At 41.1% G+C, this 26,641-nt stretch overlaps 1 protein-coding gene across 1 annotated transcript in view; it reads left to right on the top strand.

Annotated features, from left to right (window-relative positions):
* The window catches only part of ryr2b (ryanodine receptor 2b (cardiac)), a 50,217-nt gene extending 24,639 nt beyond the window's left edge, over positions 1-25,578 (top strand). Inside the window, exons 54-104 of the mRNA XM_053874297.1 lie at positions 604-682; positions 764-853; positions 1,013-1,147; positions 1,624-1,701; positions 2,004-2,079; positions 2,172-2,295; positions 2,368-2,483; positions 2,611-2,687; positions 3,767-3,882; positions 4,084-4,133; positions 4,261-4,321; positions 4,725-4,957; positions 5,201-5,282; positions 5,413-5,543; positions 5,815-6,132; positions 6,201-6,438; positions 6,895-6,982; positions 7,057-7,143; positions 7,234-7,395; positions 7,579-7,641; positions 8,602-8,703; positions 9,045-9,157; positions 9,345-9,441; positions 9,644-9,774; positions 10,230-10,281; positions 10,381-10,440; positions 10,566-10,665; positions 11,079-11,158; positions 11,623-11,699; positions 11,823-11,896; positions 12,099-12,179; positions 12,366-12,454; positions 12,580-12,708; positions 13,239-13,343; positions 13,413-13,494; positions 13,561-14,813; positions 14,884-14,954; positions 15,144-15,276; positions 15,371-15,457; positions 16,229-16,441; positions 16,578-16,708; positions 16,956-16,998; positions 18,208-18,344; positions 18,683-18,743; positions 19,082-19,228; positions 19,985-20,119; positions 20,909-21,065; positions 21,874-21,938; positions 22,952-23,052; positions 23,704-23,755; positions 24,108-25,578. Of these exons, the coding sequence (XP_053730272.1) occupies positions 604-682; positions 764-853; positions 1,013-1,147; positions 1,624-1,701; positions 2,004-2,079; positions 2,172-2,295; positions 2,368-2,483; positions 2,611-2,687; positions 3,767-3,882; positions 4,084-4,133; positions 4,261-4,321; positions 4,725-4,957; positions 5,201-5,282; positions 5,413-5,543; positions 5,815-6,132; positions 6,201-6,438; positions 6,895-6,982; positions 7,057-7,143; positions 7,234-7,395; positions 7,579-7,641; positions 8,602-8,703; positions 9,045-9,157; positions 9,345-9,441; positions 9,644-9,774; positions 10,230-10,281; positions 10,381-10,440; positions 10,566-10,665; positions 11,079-11,158; positions 11,623-11,699; positions 11,823-11,896; positions 12,099-12,179; positions 12,366-12,454; positions 12,580-12,708; positions 13,239-13,343; positions 13,413-13,494; positions 13,561-14,813; positions 14,884-14,954; positions 15,144-15,276; positions 15,371-15,457; positions 16,229-16,441; positions 16,578-16,708; positions 16,956-16,998; positions 18,208-18,344; positions 18,683-18,743; positions 19,082-19,228; positions 19,985-20,119; positions 20,909-21,065; positions 21,874-21,938; positions 22,952-23,052; positions 23,704-23,755; positions 24,108-24,203 (6,658 nt within the window). The 3' untranslated portion in view covers positions 24,204-25,578. The remainder of the gene's footprint in view (positions 1-603; positions 683-763; positions 854-1,012; positions 1,148-1,623; positions 1,702-2,003; positions 2,080-2,171; positions 2,296-2,367; positions 2,484-2,610; positions 2,688-3,766; positions 3,883-4,083; positions 4,134-4,260; positions 4,322-4,724; positions 4,958-5,200; positions 5,283-5,412; positions 5,544-5,814; positions 6,133-6,200; positions 6,439-6,894; positions 6,983-7,056; positions 7,144-7,233; positions 7,396-7,578; positions 7,642-8,601; positions 8,704-9,044; positions 9,158-9,344; positions 9,442-9,643; positions 9,775-10,229; positions 10,282-10,380; positions 10,441-10,565; positions 10,666-11,078; positions 11,159-11,622; positions 11,700-11,822; positions 11,897-12,098; positions 12,180-12,365; positions 12,455-12,579; positions 12,709-13,238; positions 13,344-13,412; positions 13,495-13,560; positions 14,814-14,883; positions 14,955-15,143; positions 15,277-15,370; positions 15,458-16,228; positions 16,442-16,577; positions 16,709-16,955; positions 16,999-18,207; positions 18,345-18,682; positions 18,744-19,081; positions 19,229-19,984; positions 20,120-20,908; positions 21,066-21,873; positions 21,939-22,951; positions 23,053-23,703; positions 23,756-24,107) is intronic.
* The last annotated feature ends 1,063 nt before the right edge of the window (positions 25,579-26,641 follow it).

The raw sequence follows: 26,641 nt of genomic DNA, 5'->3' as shown, positions 1-26,641 counted from the left end.
TAAGGCGGGAATGCCCTCTTTAACATGGGCTTCATTTAAAATCCCTGATCTTCTTTGTTGTAAGTAGATCAATTTTAGTTGGTTTGGGTCGAAGCAACCAGTGGAACATGCTGAGTCCAGTTCTTTTAGGGTTTCAGCCTCAATGTTTTTCAGGTTGAAGATTCAGCCTGCGCAGAAAGAAACTATTATTACGAAATTGAAAGTGTGCCCTGTAAGGTCAAAGTGCTCATAAAACAGAGGGCACTCGGAATGCCCTGGCACACACATTGGTCCTAAAGAATGTGAAAAACTGTTAACCTTTGGCTCCTCAAGGATTTAAAACGAGCAAATGTTTTTGTTCGATTTTGAGTCAGTCATGACCTGACCAGGGTACTGTAATGATGTTGTTGATCATAAATTTCCAAAAGTCATTTCAAAACTGAAATGTTATGTTTAGTTTGAATACTAAAAACAGAGTTTGATTTTTTTTAAAAAGGGTACCAGAGCATCTGAGGGTAATTTCCACTTAAATATGGATTCCAATATTGACCATCTTGAAATTGCGTGTTTTTACATTGGTGTTGTTCAAATTCATTGCTATTTTCTTTCCCATTCGTTCTCCAGTGTTTCTGTTCCTGAGAGACTTGAGCTTGTGGTGAACAGATATGCAGAACATACTCATGAGAAGTGGTCGCTCGACAAGGTCACATGGCTGTTCTTTCCATTCCCCGTTTTTACATTGAACAGAGAGGAATTCTGATAAATATGTGTGTTGCTGCTGCAGTTTGCCAATGGTTGGGTTCATGGGGAGCAGCTATGTGAGAAGTCCAAGGTTCATCCTCTCCTCAAACCCTACAGGGCTTTATCTGAAAAGGTAGCACAAGATTGTTCATGTGGTGTGTTAATAGGCAAGATGAAAAGCCCTTCTGTTATTGTTGATTTATTACTCCTTTAAATAATTCCTTTGCTCCTCTGTATGTGGAATGGACAATGAGCTCTCCACCTTTCTCATTCATTTGTCTGAAATTTCAAGGATAAGGAGACGTACCGTTGGGCCATTAAGGAGACAATAAAAAGTATGCTGGCATTTGGGTGGACCATAGAGCGGACTAAAGAAGATGTGTCAGGCATACGTAGCTGTTACCGGAGAGTCTCGCAGTCTGGTCAGGTATATATAATTGAACTACATCGACCACAGCTGCTTTCACTGTTGAACATTCTCTCTTTACTTTACTTTATATAGACTTCCATTGTCATGTTGTAAAATATAGATGGGATATTTAGGTTACACTTAAGATGAGGGAACATATATTACCATGAATAAGCTACCTATTCATGGGTGTATTTACTGTATATTACTATAGCTAGTAATTATTGTCACTGTTAAGCAATATTTTACTTAGTCAGTCTAAACAAAACCATTATTACTTACTATTAACAATAAAAAGCAAGTAATGGCTTATATGTGTTCCCCAATCTAGACATTACCAATATTTACATAGTAAACACATATTTTTAGTTTGTCCACCTGAAATTCAGAAAGTGAATGTGCGGTAAATTAGAATGCAACACAACATAAATTCTTGGGAGTACTGAAACTCAACATGAGTTTAATTTCTATTCTATCTATGGTCTGTGTTTCAGTTATCTTTCGAAGGAGCATCAACTTTCAGCCCCAAACCTACAGACATGAGCAGCATCACCCTATCATGGGATCAGTGTGTAAGTTATTAGCTTTCTTTTAAGGCAAGCACTTTATTTGTTTTGATGCCATGTGTGGTCAGTTATACCTGTAATATGTCTTCCATGAGATAAAATCAAGGTTATTGTATCAACAGTAAGTAAAAAAAACATCCCCTGTCTCTGACAGTTCCGCAACTATATGGATAGTACTATATGGATGTAATTGGTTGACAACACTTCTAACGCTACATCTAGATAAGCACTTCTTCTTATATGATAAATGCATGTAAATGTATAAATGTATTATATTGTATTTATTTTGTCGTTTTTGACTTCATCAGGCGATGGCTGAAAAACTGGCTGAAAACTACCACAACACTTGGGCCAGGAAAAAGAAGTCAGAACTAGAGAGTCAAGGTTGTGCGTTAGTCTTTCATCTATATGTATTTTAAAAGTGTCTAATATTCAGCTCCTCATGAATACATATTCCACCTCTTCTCCCTCAACAGGAGGAGGCTTCCATTCCATGCTTGTGCCCTATGAGACTCTGACAGTAAAAGAGAAAGAGAAGTTCAGACAGAGAGCACAAGATATTCTCAAGTTTCTTCAGCTAAATGGATACACTCTGTGGGGGTAAGACTGAAAAGTGTGCAGCCCAAATGTTCTCTTCCTCTACCTGACTTTCTCTTGATACAATTGAAACAGAGATCGCAAGACGTTAGAAGTAGATTTTCCTGCGGTGTCCAACCGCTTTGGATACACACTCCTGGTTCGGCTCCTGTCTTTCACAGAGGAGGCTCAGGAGCATCTGCTGGAGTTGGGTGAGCTGAAATAAGTGCAAGAACACGCTGTTCTCTGAATTGATTGTCATGCATATGTGGTTTCATTTTTCACACTTTTTTGTCTGAATGTTTGTTTGCATGTTTTTATTTCTATCCACTTTTTCAGAGGTGATACAAGCTAAAGGACAAATGTCCAGGGGAGAGAGAGTTTCCCACCAGCAACCTCTACAGTTCCTAGTCAAGGTGAGTCAAAGATGTGAAAGGCAATTGATCCTCTGAGTAAGCTAACATGACACAACAGAAGAGTATGATTTATTATTTTTTGCTTCTCTTCCAACACAAGTCGTTGTTCATTAGATGGTTGCCAGGAGCGACCCATCTTCGTAAAAAACCCTGTATATGTAGCCTTTTCAGAGAACCGCGTGGGCGTGTCAGTTGCCATCAGGACATTGATTAAAGCTTCCCACGCAGCTCTGCCGGCAAATGGAGATTTTCCATTGATGAGGACCCCCTGAGTCAGGATCAGTCAGCCAAGACAGTGAACAGTCACATCGCTTGTCTTTTCTGTCCACACCTCCCACTCTGAAGTCCAGTTATCATACACCCCCGGCCTCTCTGCAGCCAGTGTAGTTATTGAACTAATTTAGTCACTGGCTAATTTTTAAAATAAATGTAGAAGCATTGTTTTGATCAGGATTCTCGTATCGCGATCGTCCGTAGCCAAATCAATTCATCATATGCGGCTGAGTTACTTGAATAAAAGTAGTAGTGTGATTTAAAACACACATTTCTTCAGGAGTAGTAATTATACACCATATTTTCTTAATATCAGTGAATAGTCTAAGTATTGCTTGTTTGTTTCGTGCGAGCCAGTGAACTGAAATATTTAGAACAAAAGCTGTAACCAAGAATAAGGTGCATATAAAGTATTTATATGTTTGTCTGAGGCAGTTACTTTCAATATAAAGAAATGTATTGCAGAATTTGGTATATGAGTCCTTGAGACAGTGCTTTCTGAGATGTATGTCTGGAACCATTTGGAATTATAGTGTGATGGAAGATGTGAAGAAACAAAATTCATTGTTGGCGTTTCATCTTGACTTCATTGGAAAGTTGGGTTATGGAGATTCCTTCTTCATGAGGGAGCTAAGAAGTTGGGGTCCTTTGTAAGGAGGTGTTTTTGGGAGGTGGGCCAGGGAGTAGAGCCTCATAGAAGATGGGGCTTGCCGGACACTGTGAGGCACCATCTGTCATGAAATCCCTCCAACAAATGAAGATGAGAGAGTGAATTGATCAGTAATATTGTTCTTTCCCTCATATAGGTGGCCCTCCCTCTTTTGGAGCAATTTGTACAAAGCCATTGTTTGTATTTCATGTCTCTCTGCCCAAAGGCGAATGGAAACCAAGCCTCCAAACGGGAAAAAGAGATGATCGCAAGGTATCAAGTCCATTCATCATCTTAGCTCCAATAATGTGTCATAAATGCTGAGACCCAATCAATACTTTTTGTAAATAGTATTGTAGTTTTCCTTGCTGAGTCATCGTTCCTTTGCGCTGTCATTCTGATGATCTTGTCCATAATTACTTTTTTGCGGCTGATGGTTCCTCATTATTGTGTTTTTTTTCCCCTCACTTGCAGCCTCTTTTGTAAGCTGGCTGCTCTGGTGAGACACAGAATTTCCTTCTTCGGTAAGAATCCGGTGGCTTGACACCTCATTATGAATATCTGCACCTTTGTGGGAAACTTTTTGTTCCTCATTATTGTCGTGTGCCACATTTGTTTGGGAGGGTTTCAGATGTGTTGGTGTTTTCACAGGAAATAAAAGTGCATATTTTACAAGCTGCCTTCATGGTTTGGCTCAGGCTCTGGATGCCAGGTAGCTAGGGGGCCCGGCGTGACACTTGGCACAAATTGTTCCCCTCACTGTTCGCCTGAGGTCACGACCCTGTCAGTTGAGCTTGCATGATGTGTGAGGATATGATGGCTGGAATGGATCTGCTGATACAATCACCGTTGCTGTCTAATTGTTGATATCAGTTTGTGCTCCCCAAGGGAAGCGTCTCTGAAGCATGAGATGTGAAGCAGCTCTGCAGTGTGATTACACATTGACTCGTCTGCTGGATTGATTAGTGGATGATTTACATCACTTAACCCGTTTTTAATATTGATTCCCGAAAGGAGCGGCGCCTTAATCAAGCGTGTTTCACCCTGTTACAATGTTTGTTGTTGTTGATACACGTTTCACTGCCTCACCCAACTCAAATCTCTTTCACTGTTAGGGCTCTGATGAAATCGGCTTCTGAGTCCATTCTCCAGTCTCTGCACGGCTTCTTTGAGGCTGCTGCCGCTGACCTGGAGGCAACCGTGGAGCATCTGTCCGTATCTGTGGTCTCTTTGCCTCAGAGCAGAGGAGTAGCCAAGGTGCTTGGCTACACAACTTCCATCTTGATCCCCACGCTCACTTCCCTCTTTCAGCATCTTAACAATCACAGCTTTGGAGCTGATGTTTTGGGTAAGAGTTAACACCAAGCGTGATGCCTGTTTGTTCTTTTATTCGTCTTTTGGTTGCTGTTATTAGTATGTTTGTCAATATTAAGAGCAAGTCTGCCCCAGATTTGTGCATTTGTGTTGACAGATTAAGAGTAACTTCTTGTTGCTATATTCATTTGAACATGCATTTATGCAATCCTGGCCCATCGTGATGCATCGATGTAGTCATTTACCTTGTGAACATTTTGATTTACCATTTTGTCAGTTGGCAACATCCAGGTATCCTGTTACAGAATTCTCAACAGCCTCTACTCTCTTGGCACCACCAGCAGCATCTACATGGAGGGGTAATTTATGTTCCGTGTTCGCATCACTTCCTCCGATTACCTGACAGTTCCACTACACATTGAATTCTGGAAGTTTTTTAATGATTCAAGTTTGTTAAACTGTTTTCATTGGCGGCTTCTTCATGCTCAGGCAGAGGCATGCGGTTGGCTCTTGTCTCGGAGCTCTGACTGCAGTTATGCCTGTGTGTTTCCTGGAGCCTGCCATCAACTATAATAACCCGTACTCTGTGTACAACACCATGAGTGCCGCTGAGAGAGCTGGTGAGTGTTTCAAGTAGAAACATACTCTCACTGAATCTATACAAAATGGCACATTTGGCTGTGATAATTTGTTCTGCTCTTCATCTCTTTTATGTCCTTATTTTTTTCTAAAATTTAAGTGGCGAGAAGATTGCAGTCGACACTGGAATTCTTGTCTAGCACTGTAGCGTGGACTCATCTGTGGGCCCCGGGCCACAATCATGCAGTGGAATTGTGGACTTAGATATGAGACATGCTTTTGATCAAACAAACTCCTGTGCTTATATTCTAGAGCTTGGACTTCCTCCAGTAGAAGACATGTGTCCTGAGGTTCCCTCTCTGGAGAAGGCCTTGAGAGAAGTGGACTATCTGGCAAGTGCCGGAGTTGCTGTTCACCAGACTCACTACAGTGCCATCACAGAGGTCACGCTGCCGATGTTGTGCAGTTATATCTCCTGCTGGTGGTGCTGGGGCCCACAGGGCCTGCAAGATAGCCCGGCATGCACCTCAGTGACACCCCGGCATGCCAGTGAACTTCTTGGACACATCCTCCGCATCATTCACAACCATGTGGGCTCAAGCCAGGCTGACTGGATGAAACAAATCGCAGGTTTGCTTCCAAAATCCTCTACTGAAACTTCAGCACAAGCACACGTTCTAATCATCATAGTATTTTAGTTTTTGCCCAGCCAATTTCATGCAAAGCCAGCACTGAGCTGTTGAAGACCCACTTTGTGCCACTGATGGAGAAGTTGAAGAAAAGGGCGGAGCATGTTTTGCTGGAAGAGGAAAGGCTGAGAGCAGACGGGGCTGATGCCTCTGAAAGAGAATTGCTGATACAGGAGAAGTTCAACTTGCTTGTGCGAGACCTTTATGCCTTTTATCCACTCCTCATAACGTTTGTGGATCATCACCGGTGAGATACTCATACCATGAGGAAGCTGTTTGTGCATGTCTAGAAAACCTAACAACACCCCAGCTACTTAACAGAATCATTACTGTCTGGCTCACTATGATACTGATAATTATTAATCTGTGCATTCACTGGCTGATCCTTCATGAGTTAAACCTGTGTTACAGTTTGAGTATCCACAAGTGTGTGCCACTGTTCTGCTTTTTTTCCCTACAATTGCACACCCACTTTGATGATGTTTGTACTGAAGTCACCAACATCCCTTTTAATGCTGTCATCCTCAATGCAAAGATTCTGTAGAGCTACTTAGGGATAAGCATGCATTTTGTGCAGTGTTTGTTGAGACTTCACAGACCTTTGAGCTCCGGAGACTGCACCTGTCCCTGAGCATGAATGCGTATTATCATGAATTATAACTGTCATGGATTAAGTCATGATCTGAACTATTTGGGATTACAGTGTCAGCTGGCAGAGAGAGCAAAACTTGGATGCGGAGCAGCTGTTTAACATGGTGGCGGAGGTCTTCCTCTTTTGGGCCAAGTCTCATGTGAGTGAAGTACCTCAACTTTTGATGCCATTGTGCGATTAGACCTAATGTAACGCTGAGCTTTGTACTGGCAGAATTTTAAATGGGAGGAACAGAACTATGTTGTCCAAAATGAAATCAACAATTTGGCTTTCTTGGTCAATAATGAGAAGATGTCAAAGGTGTGTATTGTGTTCTAATATTGCCATAATTCGACCCGATATGAAGGAACAAGGACTATTGGTATTTGGTTTGGATCTCCTAAATTTCAGGTCAACTCTGACAGAAGAGGGATGAAGAGGAAAGGCGATCGTTACTCCCCACAAACCTCACTCATAGTTGCTTCGGTGAAGCGACTGCTCCCTGTGGGACTCGGCTTATGTCTGCCATTTCATCAGAGCCTCATCATGTTGGCTAAAAGTGGCTTCAGTCAGGTGGGTAGCAAAGCCTGACTGCAACAATTGTGATGACGAAAATTCCTTCTTTGCCCAAGGAATATCCCTAAAATAGTATTCTAAGCATACAGTTGAAGTAAAATTAAGATGCAAATGCATGCCAACGACTGAAGACCCATTTTAGTCATTGTGTGTTGTTTTCTTTTTTCTTCTTTTTCACAGAAAAATGCAGAAGATGAGATCCATGACTGTGTGTCCCAACACCTTTCTCAGCTTTACAGTTTGGTAAAAAAAAAAGTTTATACTAAATTGAAGCTATTCTACTGTATGTTATGAGCGAGGTGATCGACACCTTGATCAGGTTAAACATATTGGCTTGATCATATAACTATGTCTTTTACTGCAAGAGAAGAGATTGCCATCTTTTGGTCTGTATATTCTGACAGTTTTGTTGTGGTTCAAACATCAGGAGTCAGTATTTATGAGAGGATACATATTTTCTGATATCATTTTTTATCCTCAAATATGGCAGAGTGACCACCAATTGTACTGTATATACAGGACTGCGGTTGAAGCACGCAAGTGGAAGACGGATCATAGAACACACCTTTGTGTGATAGAATGTTTCATTTTGTTGGTAGTATCAACCGCTAACTGGTGTTTTGAAAAACTTACCCTTTTTACGGCTGTAATCAGGGCTTTCTCACAGAAAACTAGCAGTGAGGTGTGACTGGGTATGACTGAGTGTGGTTGGCGCCTTAATGTCTAGTTTTTCACCATAGGCTTTTTAAGGTTTACAAGTTTTCACATTGTTTCGTTCCCTTACAGAGGTAAATGTAATGAAAATTCACGTTATATCCTACACTGCCATTCCACTGATAGTTGGGTAACTCTTTTGATCGAGCAACACATATTAATAAACGAAATTGCTTAATATTGGGCAATTATTATTGGTTATTTAGAGTGAGCTTTCTGTGACCATTCCAGGGTAAAATCTAGTCAGTCTCAATAAGACACTAATCAGTGCTTTATAGTGATTGAATATTTATGTTTATAAACGTTCTGTAGCCAATAGTTGCATCATCATTGCATACACTAGATATTTATGTGCAGCAAAAAGGTTGTGACATCAAGAACTTGTTGGATTCATGTCTCTTGAAATATATCTGGGACTTGGTTTGGCTGTTTTTTAAGTGAAGGAATGTCGCACAGTGTGGTGTTTTTTCGTATATATTTCTGCTGCAGGAAACTTTGAAAGCTCCAGGTTCTCTTGGTTCTTCATCTGATGCAGAGGACACTGTCAGAAGGATTTTAGTCATTTCTCAAGTGCTACATCACCTGGATCAGGTGAGGAATTGTGTATGTGTAACTCTTATTAGCTGATATGAAATATGTTTTCATAGCTGTGAGAGGAGATCCCGCCAGTATAAGAGACTCTCCTTTCCGAACTCACCATCCTTTCTTACAGCAGTATCTGTAGTAAAAAAACGATCATCATTAAGAAATGCTCTACTACCTTTGTGGCTCAAAAAGAATCTTACTCGGGAATTTGTTTTCAAATGTGTGAATGTGATTCATTTATTTGTTGCTTCTTGGCTTCCGTGACCTCACACAGCACACTCTAAACAAGAAAGGTTCTGAAATCTGAAGCTTGTTTGAATGCTGTTCACTCCACTCTACCTCGTCAGGTGGAACGCCCGGAGAGAAATAAAAAGCCTTCCTGGCACAAAGTCTTGTCTAAACAGAGAAAGCAAGCTGTTGTTGCCTGCCTGAGGATGGCTCCTCTTTACAACCTGCCCAGGTAAAAATCAAGACATACTGTATATTTTCTCAGTTGGAAAAAAGTACAACCGACATTTAATATGTCCCTCAAACACCTTTGATGTATTTTCATGAAATAATGAGCAATGGGGCATCTGTTTTTCTACTGTTATGTATTTTGTGTAGTTATGTAAAATGAAAATGTCTTTTATTATTCTCCATTCTAGACATAGAGCTGTGAACCTGTTCTTGCAAGGCTATAATAAATCTTGGGTGTCAACGGAGGACAACATGTCGGAGGAGAAGCTTGTGGAGGATTTGGCAGTAAGTGACTGGAAGAGCTCACCTCCATTGAGTTTCAGTGAAACGCTTGATGTATTTTTTTCCTTATGAAGTCAATATTATTTGTTGTCCTTGGTTTAACAGGGTTAAATTATCTTGCAGGATTTCCAAATTATCATCCCTGCTGGAGGGTAATCATGCAGCAATATTGATTAACAAGCTTTCCATTTCTTTGGTTTTGCAGAAGCGCGGAACGCTGGAACTGTGTAGCAATGACAGTGAGGCAGAGAAACGTGTGGGAGAAGCTGCCAAACATATAGATCCCCTCCTCCAGCTCATTACCCTCTTCAGTCAATGCGCGCTGACAGATAAGAGGTGCGCGTGTGTCTGCTTGACTGAGCGCATGTTCTACGATCATGCTGCCCTCTGCTCTCAGAGGTCGCCATCTGACTCCTGTTTACATTGAAAAAGAACTTTTTTTTTTCTGTTCACACTCTGTTTTTGACCTCTGTCTAGTCCGGTTAATACCCTCTGTGGATTTTAAAATGGCTCGCCTGGAATGAAATAGAATTATATCAGCAATGAATCAACAGTTTGATGCTGATATATTCTGCATCAATTTCTCAGAAATAGATTATACTGTACCACTTTTAGAGGCAGTAAATGATGAAAAGAATGTGGTGTTATTTTGCTTTGATGTTTTAAATCTAAATTTTGGTTATCTCTCCAAATGACCAGATTAGTAATGTATTCCTTCCAAACCTATGACACAAATTCTATTAATCACAACAGAACTTTGTGTACTTCTTCTGTCGTCTTATCTATTTCAGTGACCTTGGAATAAGCGACCTCTATAACTCCTACGTCCACATCATGGCCAAGGTACTTTTTTTGATATCGGGGATAATGGAATTCAAGTAACAAAGCAGTGTTCAACATATATGTGATAAAATCTCATCACTTTTGAATGTGCTTGATCAGAGTTGCCACAGAGAAAATCAAGACGATGAGGAGGAGCATCGAGAAGCGGAAACTTTTGAAGTGAGTGCTCTGATTCAGAATTTGTTGTTGTTAAAATTAATCCCCCCAAAATAATTTGCATTAAATCACTTAACATATATTTACAAGAAAGTTCAGTGAAAAAAATATTTTTTTGGCCTGTTCAGGAGAAAGAAATGGAGAAACAGAAGTTGCTGTTCCAGCAAGCGAGGCTTCATCGCCGTGGGGCTTCAGAGATGGTTCTACAAACCATCAGCGCAAGCAAAGGTAGGTTTTTCAGGAGGTTGATTTCCATGTTAAGAACAATATCATCAAAAACTCATCATCCCTTCAAAAGCATACAGCAACCACATTAACATGGCAAGTTTTATTCTTAGCTGCAATACTGTTTATTTGTTTATTCGTACATCTTCTGGACTAGTATTTATCTAATATTTATTTATTTTTGGACATATAGTTTTGTTTTGGGAAACCAGAGGCCTCACACCGAAATTTTGTTCCCATAACATAGTGATATGTTTTTGTGCAATGACAATAAAGAAAGTCTAAGTCCAAGTCTAAGTCTTATTTGAGTTATTGTCGACATGACACAAGCATAATTATTAATGACATTTCAGAAAAGTCTCAAAACCTTTGATTGAAAATATGCTTTGACTCAAGAGTGTTGCATGTACTTTCAGGAGCAATAGGAGCCATGATCGCACCAACACTGAGACTTGGCATCGCTCTCCTCCATGGAGGGAATGCTGCAGTTCAACAGGTACGTTTAAATTAAGGGGCGATTGTAAACAAATATTTGTTTTGATGTATTTAAGCGCAGACCAAAAATATATTGAAAAAGCTTTGTTTTCAAAATATATATTATGATGATGATTTGTACTTGTGTCTGTAATTCAGTGTCTGCTATCTTTAAACGTGATTACTGAAGTTCCTAATGTTTAAAATGAGCCACAACTGAAATGATGAAGTTGGATTTTTAGCTGTTTGACACCTGACATTGACACTTACTACAAATCAGTGGTTGATGCATTATCTTAAATCTTCAAACCTATACAGATGGAAAGGGTTAAATGAAAGTCACATCAATACAACACTAATCTGATTTCTCTACTGAAATATGTGGGGGAAACCCCAAGTCTTGACCTTCCTCCGGCAAAATGTGATGCTTTAGATAAGAGCCTCCTTCCTTTGTCTGACATGGTCTTTTCTGCTTTTATTTGGCAGAAAATGCTGGATTATCTGAAGGACAAGCGAGATGTTGGCTTCTTCCAGAGCATGGCAGGACTGGTGAGGTCATGTAGGTGAGAGAATGTCGAGGAAACCTCCGATGGCTCTTTTTTAAAACGTGACAACTCCAGACAGGAAGCATTTTCCAAGTGATAGTCAGAAGCTGTGCTCATGTCTGTGCCTTTGTGTTTATCCAGTGTTCTGGATCTGAACGCATTTGAGAGGCAGAACAAAGCAGAGGGATTAGGCATGGCCATGGATGACAGCTCAGGTACTATGGAAAGGCAAAAGCTTCACACTCGTGTCATAGGCGTCCAGCTCAATCCTGGAATTGTCCTTATATCCCCGCTCTGCCTTACAGAAATCTCTCTGCTTCCAAACGTTTTCTGTCACAGCCATCACATGCTCTGACTCCATACCTGGAAGTCAGACCGCGCTTGTTACCTGACCTTTTTTGCTCATCTTATTCCCAGGAGACAAGGTGATGCCAGATGGAGATATAACGTGTGACCTATTCCGCTTCCTACAGCTGCTCTGTGAAGGACACAACTCAGGTTATTAGCCTTGAGCTGGTGTACATTGCTCACAAAAACTATGCAGTGTATAGTAGTTCTATCAAGGTCTTGTCCTTTTTAACAAGAAAATTGAGTGCCTAGATCTTCTTGGCTTTACTGCAAGCTCATAATTGATACTATTTAATAACTGGGTTAATAATTGTTGTTGTCTCATTTCTTTGTTAGATTTCCAGAATTACTTAAGGACTCAAGCTGGCAACAACACAACTGTGAATATCATCATCTCGACAGTTGACTATCTCTTGAGAATACAGGTGGGCCTTTCCACTTTTTACTGATTTCGTAGACCTGCCTTGCAATATTTTCCTGTCCAAGGTCAGAGCTCTGTTTTCCTGAGATGAGAAAGTGAAATCTGTTTACTGTCTTTGCAATATTCCAGGAGTCAATAAGTGATTTCTACTGGTACTATTCTGGCAAGGATATGATTGATGCTCATGGCCAACAGAACTTTTCCACAGCCATTAAAGTGGCCAAGCAGGTCTTCAACACACTCACAGAGTATATTCAGGTCAGTCTTGGATGAGATAACTCTTTATCTGAATGGTATAGAACGGACTGCACCCTTCTTTAATCCCCACCCTTCATAATAATACGAGAATCTGCATCAGTGAATGTAGAGTTGACTGCAAAAACTATTCCACTGTAGCTGATATTTAAACTTGATTATTCTTTTCCATCTCAGGAGATGTGTTCCAAAGCATTATGGGACTAGTACTCTGAGTAAACATGCTTTTATATCACTGCGGAAAGATGATGTTTAAAGATATCAGTATATTGGCAACCAACCTTGTTTTCGAGGTCTTAAATCAGATGACACAAAACTCAATTTTGTATTTCACATTCACGTTTTTATGGTTGGAAAGTGCGCAACTTACACTTAGACAGCAAAACCCATCCGAGCCCCGAACTGCATATCGATTCTTTCAGGCACCAAAAGCAATTTGTCTACTGCTGCAATTATTGAATTTCTTTGAAGAAAACAAGGCATATGCTGCAGAAAATGAATGACTGAATGGACAATGTTCTGTTTCCTCTCAGGGTCCGTGCACTGGGAACCAGCAGAGTCTTGCTCACAGCCGTCTGTGGGATGCTGTGGTTGGTTTTCTTCACATTTTTGCGCACATGCAGATGAAGCTATCTCAGGTATGCTTACTGAAATAAATAGTCATCCGTTTGATTTTCAACGATGTCAAATATAAAAAATGTTTTAAGGACTCCAAGCAAATTGAGCTTCTGAAAGAGTTGATGGATTTACAGAAGGACATGGTTGTCTTTTTGCTTTCCATGTTAGAAGGTAAGTTTTATTTACTAAACATTTTTAAAAATTAGCTTAAAACTTTCTTTTTTGCTGCCCGTACAGGCAACGTGGTGAATGGAACGATTGGCAAGCAAATGGTCGACATGTTGGTGGAATCATCTGCCAACGTGGAAATGATCCTGAGGTTTTTTGATATGTTTCTCAAACTAAAAGATCTGACGTCGTCAGATGGCTTCAGAGAGTTTGATCCTGAGTGCAAAGGAAGCATCTCACGGAAAGACTTCCAGAAATCCATGGAGAACTGCAAGCTTTTCTCACAAGTTGAGACTCATTTCCTGCTGTCCTGCGTTGAGATGGATGATAGCGAAATCCTGGATTACAGGGGCTTCGTGGATCGTTTTCATGAGCCAGCCAAAGAGATCGGCTTTAGTATTGCGGTCCTGCTGACCAATTTGTCCGAACACATGCCCAATGATTCCAGACTGACAACATTCCTGGAACTCGCAGACTGTGTCTTGACTTACTTTCAGCCTAATTTAGGACGGATTGAGATCCTGGGCAGTGGAAAACGCATTGAGCGACTCTACTTTGAAATCAGCGAATCCAGCCGCACACAGTGGGAGAAGCCCCAAGTCAAGGAGTCGAAGAGACAGTTCATCTTTGATGTAGTCAATCAAGGCGGAGAGAAAGAGAAAATGGAGATGTTCGTCAATTTCTGCGAGGACACCATCTTTGAAATGCAGCTGGCAGCCCAGATATCTGGCTCTGACAGTGGAGAGCGATGTTCTGTAAGGGGAGATGAAAAGAAAGAAGAAGCAGGCGACTTGAACCAAAATGACACGCTTGTCTCGCATCGGTGGCGGCTACAGCTCACATCTCTGCTGTCTGTCAAAAACATCAAGTCTCTGATGAAGATGACTGTCAAGGACCTCCTTGTTTTTGCTCTGGCTATCCTGAAGTTTTCAATGATGGGAGTTTTGTGTGGCGTTGGAGATGTGTTCCGCTGCACTGTTTACGTGCTGTATGTCGTTTTTGTCAACAGCGGACTCATAGAGGAAGCCAAAAACATGAGGCTATCCGACTTGATGAACGGCTTTCTGGAGCCAACCCTCGATGAGGTCATGGAAAGGCCTCAGTCGGACAAACTGCAGAAGCTCTCTGCCAGTTTCTCGTCTCAGACGGAATTCAGAGGAGGACTGAATATGTCATTCTCCAGGGAAGTGGATGGACTGTCTAACGTTTTTGGCCTTAAAGTGAAGAAAGATGGAGGCGAGTACAGACTGGTAACACAGGAAGCCACTGCCAGTACCAGTGACCTCTTCAACCCCGCTAATATGGAGAAGCACCACAGAATGGTAAGGATTTATTCATATTTAATCATGAGGAATATTACAATTTAAATAAAATCCAATTTTTTGCTGAAAGGAGGTCAAATCGACGATAGTTCCGGAGGAAATTGGAGAAGATGAGAACACACTTGAATCAGAGAATGAACAGTGAGCCTCCCGGTTTCCTTCTTTCAACCAAAATGTATTTAAAATCTGAAGGCAGCCACATGACTTGAACTTTGTATAATGTCCTCTGTCTACTTTCAACATGCGTATTGGTGCCACTGTCCTACTTTTCACAATCAACTTGAAACTGCACTGAAACATCCTAATGCTATATGAATAATCTTCTGTCAGAAGGAACATCGCTGAGAAAATCAATGAGGGAGCAGAAGACAAATGTCATATGAGAATGTCCTCTCATAAGTCTGAGGAATCAGAAAGCCATCATTCAACTGTCTGGTTGATCAGCTTTCACAAGAGCCTGCTGGTAATAGAGAGAGTGTTTTTACATGCAAATGTACTTCAGACAGAAGGAAAAGATGGCAACTTTGACAGTCTTCTGTGCTCTGTCTTTTTTCCAGAACTACTTTGCCCGGACCTTTTACAACATGCGCTTGCTGGCTTTGTTTGTCACCTTCGCAATCAACTTCATTCTTCTCTTCTACAAGGTCAGCAGGCCTGTGAAAGCATGTGTCGTTTGGGTGTAATGATTACTTGTCTACTTAATAGATTGGCAAACAGCTGTTACTGCACTTGTGATGATGGAGTGTGATGCTGCCTGAAATGATAAGTGCTGTTCCTGATGCATGGGAGGCAGAACATTCATCAGTATCTGAGACATCCAAATATGCCTTCGGCTGTCTTCCTCTTCCCCCTTCTCCAACATTCTCAGGCCAGCACCTCTCTGACTTGGTGTCCAAACTGTTCCTCTGATAGGCCCATTTCTAATCTCTGTGTTTGATGTCCAAATATACAGTAGCATGAAATAATGATTGATTGGTCTCACAGGTGACACATTTCAGACATTATTGTATGATGTCGATTAATGTTAAGATGTAAGACTATAATTCATACGCATCACTTTGTTTTTTAATCCACCAGGAAGTTTTGAGGATGATAGACGTTTCGCTTGAAAGGCGTGAAAATGCCTTCTTGATCTTCTCATCTCTGGGTGCGCAGCTGCCAGCCTTTTAAACATCTGTGCTTGATGGAACTCCAGAGTCAAAACCAGTCTTTTGATGACTAAACATAAAAAGGACGGCTGTTGTTGCCTGTATGCTAATGATTTATGTAGGAAATTCTACTTCATCTATTGTCTTAAAGTTGTCTAACTTTTTTGTTTTTATTCACAATCTCAACTGTAAAGTATAAGGCAGCTCTGTTTGGTCTTTGATGTGTATTTTCTCTGAGAGGTCAATTTCCCTCTGCACTCTCTTCAGGTGGTTTCGCTGCCTGCGACACAAGAAAATGAAGCAGCTGTTTCATCTGCTTACCATGAAGATTCCAACTCTGCTGCTGAAGATGACAACAAGATCAGAATGCATTATGTGCTGGAGGAGAGCAGCGGCTACATGGAGCCTTCCCTTCACCTTTTAGCGATAGCGCACACGCTCATCTCCTTCTGCTGCATAATCGGCTACTACTGCCTGAAGGTAAACAAGCTTGGGCGTGTCATTGATTTACACACACACTCGTGCTTTTTTGAAGTCCTTGGTGTAGCCTTGCGACACTTGATGTTTGCTCATTTCAAGCGCAAATATGTAATAGGTGGCACCGCTTGATTGACAGGTTCCTCTGGTGATCTTCAAACGAGAGAAGGAAACGGCTCGACGGCTGGAGTTTGATGGCTTGTATGTGACTGAGCAGCCACACGATGAGGACATTAAAGGCCAGTGGGATCGACTGGTCATAAACACTCTGTAAGATCAAATGGCGGGGTGCGGAGCATCGGAGTGTATCAGTCTATTGAGCACTTAAAACCTTTACTAGCAGCACCACAATATGTAATTCAGTCCCACTTTTACGACGGTGACAGAATAATAGCAACTCCCGTTACATAAATTGGCATGTGGACTAGCATATTGACTTAAATTGTTTTGCTGCTGTCGATGTTTATGAATGAGCAGGTCTTAAATGTATGTCACTCCGTTTTATCTGTCATTTCAGGTCATTTCCCAGCAATTACTGGGATAAATTTGTGAAGAGGAAGGTACGTTCTTTAGCCACCGCGCGAGCGTTTGCGTAATCGAGTGCATATTTCGCTGGGCGACTTGCTTCAACAAACTAAGTGAAATGTAATGAAGCATTTAATAGCTGATGTAATTATTTCCTTGGCATTATTTTAATGTCTCTTGGGAGAAGCCCTTTCGGCTTTGTTCGCCATGGTTTGTCATGTGCGACGATGGGTTCTGTAATTTCTTCCTCCAAGGGGAAAATGCTTTTTTTTTTATTGGGACAGCAATCAGCAGCTTCAATATTGTGCCCCCATCTCCACGAACCAGGAGGAAAATTTGCTTCTCCTCGTCCACATTCTTTCAAGGAAAGCGAAAAAGTCAGTTGGAAAAAATGTCCTTGACAAAGTAAAAAAATAATTGTATTGAAATTAATGAAATATTTGCATTAATTCATGTGATCATTTATTTATATGAGCGGCAATCGCTTTTGCTACTTTTATGACCAATGAGCTTTCATGGACTGACCCTGCTGGCTGAAGAGGAGGACACCTCTCAGTTGTGCAAGGAGTCCAGGTTGAGAAGGAACTGCCAGACTGTAGTGGATGCGTCCTTCAATCACACCTGCAATTCTTCTTAACTGCTCATCATCAAACGCAGAATAACCTGTTTTCCTTCAGCAAGATTTTTTCTGGTTGTGAGCCGCACACTCTCCTCCGTCTGTGGCATTATTTAACGCAGACTATGATCTGCCAATAACTAACAGTAACCTTCATTATTGCAAGTTTTGCATTCAAATTCCTATTCGTTATCAGTGGAGTCAGTGGTGTTTGGAAGAGTTGCACTTCCTTCCATGTTTATGCACACAGAACTGCAGCAGACTCTTCAAAAGTATGGATGTTTTCGGGCACCCCGGAGGACACTTAGTTTATTTAAGAGCTCTAAAACACTGGCAAACTGCATTCTTCAACTGGTTTACTTCATCTCAAGTATCTGCTGTAAGACAGCTTCGCCGCCCCTGTGTGAGCACCTCCGGGGAGTTTGTGACTGAGGGTGTGTAACTGAGAAATAAAACCGGGGTTTTACTCTAAAGTTCACAGAAAGGTGTGTTTTCGTCTCGACTCTTTTGCCATTTGCTTTAGCTACTATTCTATATATGAGTAATAATGTGTAAGAATGAAAACTTTTTTTTTTCTTTTGGTCCTTAAATGTAGGAGGAGATTGAAATTCTTATCAATTTGTTCCAGGTGATGGACAAGTACGGAGAGTTTTACGGTCATGAAAAGATCAGCGAACTTCTTGGTCTGGACCAGGCGGCTTTAGACTTCAGCTCTGAGAAAAAGGAAAAGAGCAGAGTCAAAAGTGATGCTGCGTTGAGTGCCCTGTGAGTTAGAAAAGTGTAGTTTCTCAGCCATTATGTTATTTTTCCTTTGACTGCACCCTTTTCACTGGAGCTCTCACACAGGAGACCCACTTGTCCAATAAAGTGCATTATTTTTTAGGTTAGATGTGTGAGTTTTTTAACAAGTAAAGCCTGACAAAGGAAGCTGCTAGAACATTATGTTGTACTTGAGGAAGAACAGGTCGACCTGATATGAAACCTCGTAACAAACAGACTTTAGAGGTAAAAACAAGGGTGTGCCAGTCATGCTCTGAACAGCCAGACCTTACGTTCATGGTGCTCACCGCCACTTGTGTGTCTTTTAATGCCTTTTATTTCAGATTCAGTTCGGTCGATGTGAAGTACCAAATCTGGAAGCTCGGTGTTGTTTTCACTGACAATGTGAGTTTATTCTGGATTTACGTTTTGCGTCACGCTTTAGAGTAAGTAACATATATATTACCATGAATAAACTAGTATGTTGCTAATACATGCATTAGCAACTGCCGGTTCAACACCATAACTACTGATTATTAACAGTTAATAAGATAGTAAGTTTTGTCTTGTTTCATTTCCTTTCTGCTTAAATCTATCTGTCCTGATAGTCTGCTTTATGGCCAATTTGAGATGATGTATTTTTTAGCATGCCATGTTGCTAATATCATGTAATTCTGCCTTGTCTGGAATCACAGATCTGTGCTGCTCATCTTGTTTCATTTGTGTCTCTGTTATGACCGCAGTCCTTCCTGTATCTCACCTGGTACATGGTCATGTCGGTGCTCGGACATTACAACAACTTCTTCTTCGCCGTCCACCTGTTGGATATTGCCATGGGTTTTAAAACACTGCGCACGATTCTTTCGTCAGTGACACACAACGGCAAACAGGTTTGTGTTGTGCGACAGCACACTGGAGCTGAATTGTGTGAAAAGTTATTGCATAAAATTCGATTAATATCCATACTGAAAAAGATGAGTGAACACACACGTTTCAAAAATGGTGACTCCTTTCCTACCCTTCTTATAATGGCTGAATAGAAAATCTTTACTGGAAGAAAATAACTTCATAGTGATCTCTGCTTATTAATTCCATGCTCTGTTATTGCAAGTCATTGACTTAAAACTTAAAAGTAAAGCAACTTCTGATCGTTCTGAGCTCTACGTTATTGGCTGTTAAAATTTACAAATGAAAAATAACAGTGTTGAAATGCAAACTGAAGCCACAGAAAGAAATAAAGTCATTTTACTTTGTCAGACATTTCCAATTGCAGATTCTACTTTTTGTGTCGAAAATAACAAATGTGAAGCTTCCTTTGTCGTGTTGTTCTCAACCCAGGAGGTTATTTGCCTATGTTTATCCCACCCTCCGTCAGAATAACACGCAAAGTCATGAATGGATTTAAACTTTCTGGAGATGATCAGATGATAGTGTGTGGGTCCTGGATACTTTATGCGGGTTATGCGAGCGATTTCACAAATGCTACTGCCACCTGCTGTCCGGTTCCATTCAATATGAATATATCAATGTTTTTACTAATGAAGTGTCTAATTCAGGGTTGAATTTTTGTTTTGTTTTTTCATATTTATATTCAGTTTTGAGTTTGTAAGATTTTGCATTTCACTGTAACTCTCCGTGTGTTGCAGCTGGTCCTGACTGTGGGTCTGCTGGCTGTGGTGGTGTATCTCTACACTGTCGTGGCCTTTAACTTCTTCCGCAAGTTTTACAACAAGAGTGACGATGACGAAGTCCAGGACATGAAGTGCAACGACATGCTCACTGTAAGCCTTTCAGAAAACACACTTGCACCCACTCAAGAAACAAGTGTCTATATGTTTCCGACCACTTCGTGCCCTGTTCACCTGATGGAGAGTACAAGCAGAACTGAATGTGAATCTAATATTGTCGTCTCTCCACCACTTTGAGAGCCCCTCCTGGCACCAACACCACAATATTAACACCCAAGCTGCTTCTGTATTCTGATGTGGATTTCTCTGTCACTCACGCAGGCAGTCAGATGGGCACTGATAGTGTTTGAATAAATCTGCGCCCTTATAAGAGGCAAGGGGGATTACACTAAATCCTCAGTCACGCTGGCAGTGTCATTGTTTATGCTTGACTTTGAGCAGCAGTTTAGCTATAGCGATGCTACAGTACGTCCACTCCTGCTCCTGCTGTCTGAACACAACCCTGTTATTTCCCTGCAAACACGCACCACGAAACTGAAAGAACTTAGAATGAGTTTGGAGTTTTCTTTGGAACTTTTCTCTGTGCTGATGTTTCTGGCTGTTGTGCATGTTTCTGTATAGATGATTCAAGGTGAACCCAACATTCAGTCTATTCACTACACTCCTCCCCGGCTCTATTTTGTGCTGCGGAGTCTGTTATCTATTATGTTTTTGCAGTAACTTACGCAGTGACTGATGAATGAATGCAGCATTTGAGATCAGATCTGTCTTTTCTACCTACTCAGTCAGGAGTTGGTAAATGAACCTTGTAGATTAAGTGGTATTGGTAATTCACATAGATGTAATGTCACAACAATATAGTAATGAATTTCTTTTTCTCAGTGTTACATGTTCCACATGTACGTGGGGGTCCGTGCAGGCGGTGGAATCGGCGATGAAATTGATGACCCTGCTGGGGACGAGTTTGAAGTCGAGCGCATCGTCTTTGACATCACCTTTTTCTTCTTCGTCATTGTCATCCTCTTGGCCATCATCCAAGGTGATTCAGCCTTTTTTGCCAAAAACAGGGTCACCTGCAGATTTTTGTTTTGAGGGACAGCCAATTGAGTGACCAAACGTCCGACTCGTTGTCTGACTTTGGTTTCAAACATTTGAAGTGTAAAAGCTGAGTGCTTTTTTTTTGCTCCTTAATGAGGGAATATTTTGCAAGGTAAAAAAGCATGGCTCTTGTTGTTACCTCATATGCACATTTCTCAAAAATATTACATAAGAAAACAGCTACAATTATTGAGGAAAAAACACTTGAATTTTTCAAATACATATACCTCATACAGCCTCAACCATTAAATATAAACTCAAAAGACCCAAATGTATAGCAGACACAAAAATGACGGCTTCAATATTTCTATATTTCTTTCTATTAATTGAAAAACCAAATATAATGCCACAGAACTGTATTGAACATGTTGAACAGATCTCTATCAAATATACATTTGGTTCTTTTGAATAAATCTTACATGTAAAATAAGATTACATTACATTACAGGGCCTTTATTAGTCCCACAGCTCTATTTCACTGAGATAATGAGTGACTGAATGAACTCTGAACATATTTGACTGTTTATCTGACTCCTGGACTCAATAAAACTAGGGTCAAACCAAATGCAAATGTATTCACCTGACTAAAGCGTAAAACACCTTATGAATTTTTCATGTGGACACAGAAGAAGGGCATGGTTGCTATCCCGCTCACTCTCTGAACGCAGTGACACCTGTCCTCTTGTATTCAAGCACATGCCTCAGCATCCATCTGTTTCATCAGACTAAATATGGAATCTTGTTTGCAGGTTTGATCATCGATTCTTTTGGGGAGCTTCGCGACCAGCAGGAGCAGGTGAAAGAAGACATGGAGGTGAGTGCAGTATACACATGGCATCAAGCCTCGTTCTAAGCCAGAGAGAGGTTAAAAATACAAGCAAATAGGAGTTTTAATAAAGAAACCATGTGTATTTGAGGACCACTTAGTTTTGTTCACTCATCTGTTCATGTCAAATTGAAGTTGAAGAAGTCAGTGGATATTAACTCCTCTGCTCTTGTCATAAATATCTTGTTTTTTCTTCTGTTTTTTTTTTTTTTTCTTTTACTTGTAATCGTAGTCAGTATTCTTCTCACAAGCATGACCCAATTAGAAAGAACCCCAGCCGCTGTGAAGCACATACCTGTAAACATTTTGACTACAGCTGCTCATTAGTTCCAGATATTTTGGAAACAGATCCTGATTTCGGATGGCTGGAAGGCAGCAAACAACTTAATGAGAGATGGGAATTTGCTGCGTGTTGAATCACTCCGTAGAAAGTTCAAAATGGAGTGGGATTTTTCTGTCAGTTTCACACCAGTTGCTATAATAACTATAAAAATAATTCATATGATCATTTGTAAAAATGTAGTAGAGGGACCATGTTGTCTTTGACTCCCGTCCACCAAAACGTAGCAGGTCACAAAAGTAGATTATGAGATGTGAAAAAGCAGACGATCTTAACAAAGGTCTCATAACTTTCAGCCGTGTATTGATCCCAGGGTTACTGTCAATGTAATGAGGTGGGCGGAGCCTTCTTTTTTCTCCTGAAAGTTCAAGCACAAGTTCTGTTAACTCTGATGAGTGTGACAGATTCAGAGTTCAGTAAAGGATGGCTCAGAATCTGCAGTTATTTCATTTACTTTCTTTATCACATTGCTCATTAGCTTGACGCACACTTGACAAACAAAATTAATGAGTGTGCTTAGACTGTATTCTGACTCAAATAGAAAAACTATCTGTTCCCAAGAAGTTTTGTTGATCTTCTCAGACTTTTTTTTTCTTTCTTTCAATCCGCCGCGCTTGCCTGAACACGATGCTAAACTGTTTCATTAATTCTTTCCCTTCAGACCAAGTGTTTCATATGTGGTATTGGAAGTGAGTACTTTGATACCGTCCCACATGGCTTTGAGACTCACACGCTGCAGGAGCATAACTTGGCCAATTATCTGTGAGTCAAGTTTAAGATCCCTGTTTTGGTGTGGCTTCTTTCACCTCCACATCAATCCAAACATACGAAAGCACACAAAAGTTTGTTGTGGTTGAACACCAGACAGCATTTATATTCGCCTCAACTGTCCCTTGCCCTTCGCTTTTGCATGCGAAATAGTTTGTTTTTAACATCTGCAAACCCTGGTACAGTATATCACCCAGTTTTCTATTGACTGACAGCTCTTGTGTTTTCCTATGTGTGTGCACCTTACTTTGATGATCAATAGTAGTGTTTGACTTATAAATAAGTGTGGAGAATAGAAAATCGGGATAATGAATGTATGTAGATAGATGGATGGGTGGATGGATGGATAGATGGATGGATGGATGGATGGATAAATAGATGGATGGATGGATGATAGATAGATAAATAGATGGATGATGATAGATAGATAAATAGATGGATGGATGGATAGATAGATAAATAGATGGATAGATAGATAGATAGATAGATAGATAGATAGATGATAGATAGACAGCATGACACATGCATGTCACTGGTCTCTCTGTTACTATAAGAGGACAGAACCAAATGTCCTTCCCTGACCTTCTCTGCTGGTGATATCAGACCCAACCCTGAATCTAAACCAGCCATCTTTGTCTTCTCCAGATTTTTTCTGATGTACCTCATTAATAAGGATGAAACCGAGCATACTGGGCAGGTATATATCTTTGTGTTTCGTTTTTGACTTCTTAGCTCCTTCCACAACTCCAGCTCTTCTTTTCCTTGGCTTTGTTTGTGAGGGCAGGACTCATTCTTCGTGGAAACAAGAGCAGAAAACACTGCATGACAGAGCTGTCACGGAAAGAAAATGTAGTCATCAGAATTTCTGTTCTCGGTCACATAATCATTCCAGGCATTCCCCCTCGTGATCGCTGCGCTATAGAAAGCTATCGATTTAAATCCTGCCGGAGGGTTCGATTGTGAAAAAAGGGATTGCGAGAGTGTGCTGCATTGTCGGGTCAGACGCAGTACGAATTAAAGATTTATTGCACCTTTGTTGATTTCATTAGGAATCCTATGTGTGGAAAATGTACCAGGAGCGGTGCTGGGAATTCTTTCCTGTGGGAGACTGTTTCCGTAAGCAATATGAAGATCAGCTGGGATGAAAGGAAATCTGAACGATCTGAATCCATCCTGGATAGTGACATCACCAGCTCGATTGATGCTCTTGGATGCTGTAAATTGCCTTGAGTTTGTGTGTGCACTGTATTGATTTGGGATTTCTGTAGTGAGTTTTCCCTGAAGGACCAGTGTGTAGGGTTGTTGGGCATCAAAGTCTCCTCATTTGTCAGTTGCCTTTCTCACCACTTCCAAGATACATGGCCACTCTCAGTTGCTCATAAGAACAAGATCAAGATGTCACCGCAGGAGCCCATGAGGTGCTTGTACTGAGGTGCGTCTGATGTGTCTTTTGACACTTGTTAACCCTGGCATCACCTTTTGTGGGTCCTACAATAAGTTGTTGACTGTGTCAGTGTGACTCTCAAGCTCCGGTCCCTTCACTTTTTCTCTTGAGGAAAAGACTCTTCTATTCTGTATAAATCCTCCTCTGAGCATGCGGTACTTAGAGCCCCAAGGTCACATTCGTTTGCCCACAAATCCAGTCATTACTGAAGGTCTCAGACTGATAAAATGAGCATGACTTCATCTGCAAAAATAAGTCACGACATCCAGACGACTGCATCACTGCCAAAATCCCAGTTCAGCCCACAACAGAAACACACTGTTCAGTGATTCATTTCTTTACACTTGCATGAATAAGGTGAATGAGTTTTCAGCTTCAGATAATTTGAATTTCATTAATGTATTAGCATTAATGTATGGCCATGACTGAAGTGATTCAGGCTTCTGGTGCCCTTACACAGAGTGTTTGTCAACATTTCTTGACACCCAAACAAAGATGGCTGAACAGCCACCTTTACCAGCTCTGTCTTCGCTTGAGAGCCAACGTTTGGCTTCAAAATGGCTGCCAAGTGTCCGGAAACACCAAGCTGGACACGATGCTCACATTGTGCAAGCATTGCAAAACTAAGACCAAGCTCCTCGGCAGCACAGCAAGTAAAGGTACTTTCCTCTGGGTTTAAAAGGCGGCATGTTAACTGATGGCTTTTAAAGTCAACAGGCAGTTGTTGTTTTCAATAAGAACGACTGATGTTGCAACACGCTCTGCTCACTAACTCCAGTCCAGTCAGTGGGGCTTGGATATTTTGCCCCCTGTTGGTGGTGAATGCACCCTGATATGGGGCACCACCAGAGAAGAACCGACCCAGACCGCTCAGTGGAAACATATGGAAAACATGTTGTGATTTTCTCACCCATTTAAACTTGTGTTTATGAATTAAAATCTAGAGCATTCATTTGACCTTGACACCAACCCCAGGTTGGTCAATGGAAGTTGCTAATACCAAAACTCTCAGGCTTTAACGTGAATACTTTACGATCCGCCCTTGGCCCCCTGCTCTGCACACCGCTCCTTCAGCTAGTGAGTTTGTCGTTGTTTCTGTGTTCAATAAAGACATTGAAATGGAACTTTCTTTGCAATTTTCCGTATCATTCAAGCTCCCCTCCCAGGCCACGAGGATTCAGCTCTGAACACTTTCCTGGCTGCGAGTCTTGTGCCAACCTTGTCTTTCATGAATGAAAGTGCTTTGAGTTTCAAATGGCGGCGCGGCACCTCGCTCCTGCAGTGACACAGAGACCAATACTCTCCCTCTGGCATTTGTTCTTCACTCCTCAGCAGCAGACCTTAACACGCTCTTCTCCCCGGGACCCTCCTCCTCCTCCCCCTCCTCCTCTTGGTGTCCTTGCTGCTCATTTTCTCTCTCTTCCTGCCTCATCACTCATCTCCAGCCATTTTTCCCGTCTCATTATCAGCGGCTGTGTAGCAAAGCAGCAGGTGCTGGTCAGAAAATTACCCTGGAACGGATCATCAAGCTTAACGATGTGATTGACTGCTGTTTTTTGGAGAATGTCTCCGGGGTTATTCCATCACACGACAACTTTTTTTGAATCATTAAAGACTTAATGTTTGTGTTTTTCACAAAACCCGGCCACAGGGTGGCGGGAAGGACGTGCCCCCTGGAAATACTGTCCTCATTATTCAGAGGTTCGGTTGAGCTTCCGCAGTTCCGACGCTGACATCCGACATGTTGCCTATGAATAGCAACGTTCAGGAGCCGAAAAAGTCGTAGTGGGATTGGTGCTTCATCCTCCAGTATATTTCATGTTTTGTAGCGTGTATCGATTTGTCAATACAATGACGGGAGCTGGGCAAAATAAACAAATCACATGAATATCATAAGGGATGTGTTTTTTTGTTTTTGTTTTGGCATTCATTTATTCATTTTTATTTATTTATTGGTGAAAATTATTTTTTGTTGATGTTATATTTAAGTCACAAAATCAGTTATTGCTGTTTTCACCTATGCAATGAACTTGAATTCTAATTTCATTCATCACTCTGCACGAGTGTGTACGTGTTCAATGCCTCTCTACAGGTGCGTCATGGTACATACCTGTCACAAGTATGTAAGTCCACAGTGGT

The sequence above is a fragment of the Synchiropus splendidus genome, chromosome 9 (assembly GCF_027744825.2).
Source record: "Synchiropus splendidus isolate RoL2022-P1 chromosome 9, RoL_Sspl_1.0, whole genome shotgun sequence".
NCBI lineage: Eukaryota > Metazoa > Chordata > Actinopteri > Syngnathiformes > Callionymidae > Synchiropus > Synchiropus splendidus.
This window is presented reverse-complemented; position numbering and strand designations above follow the sequence as displayed.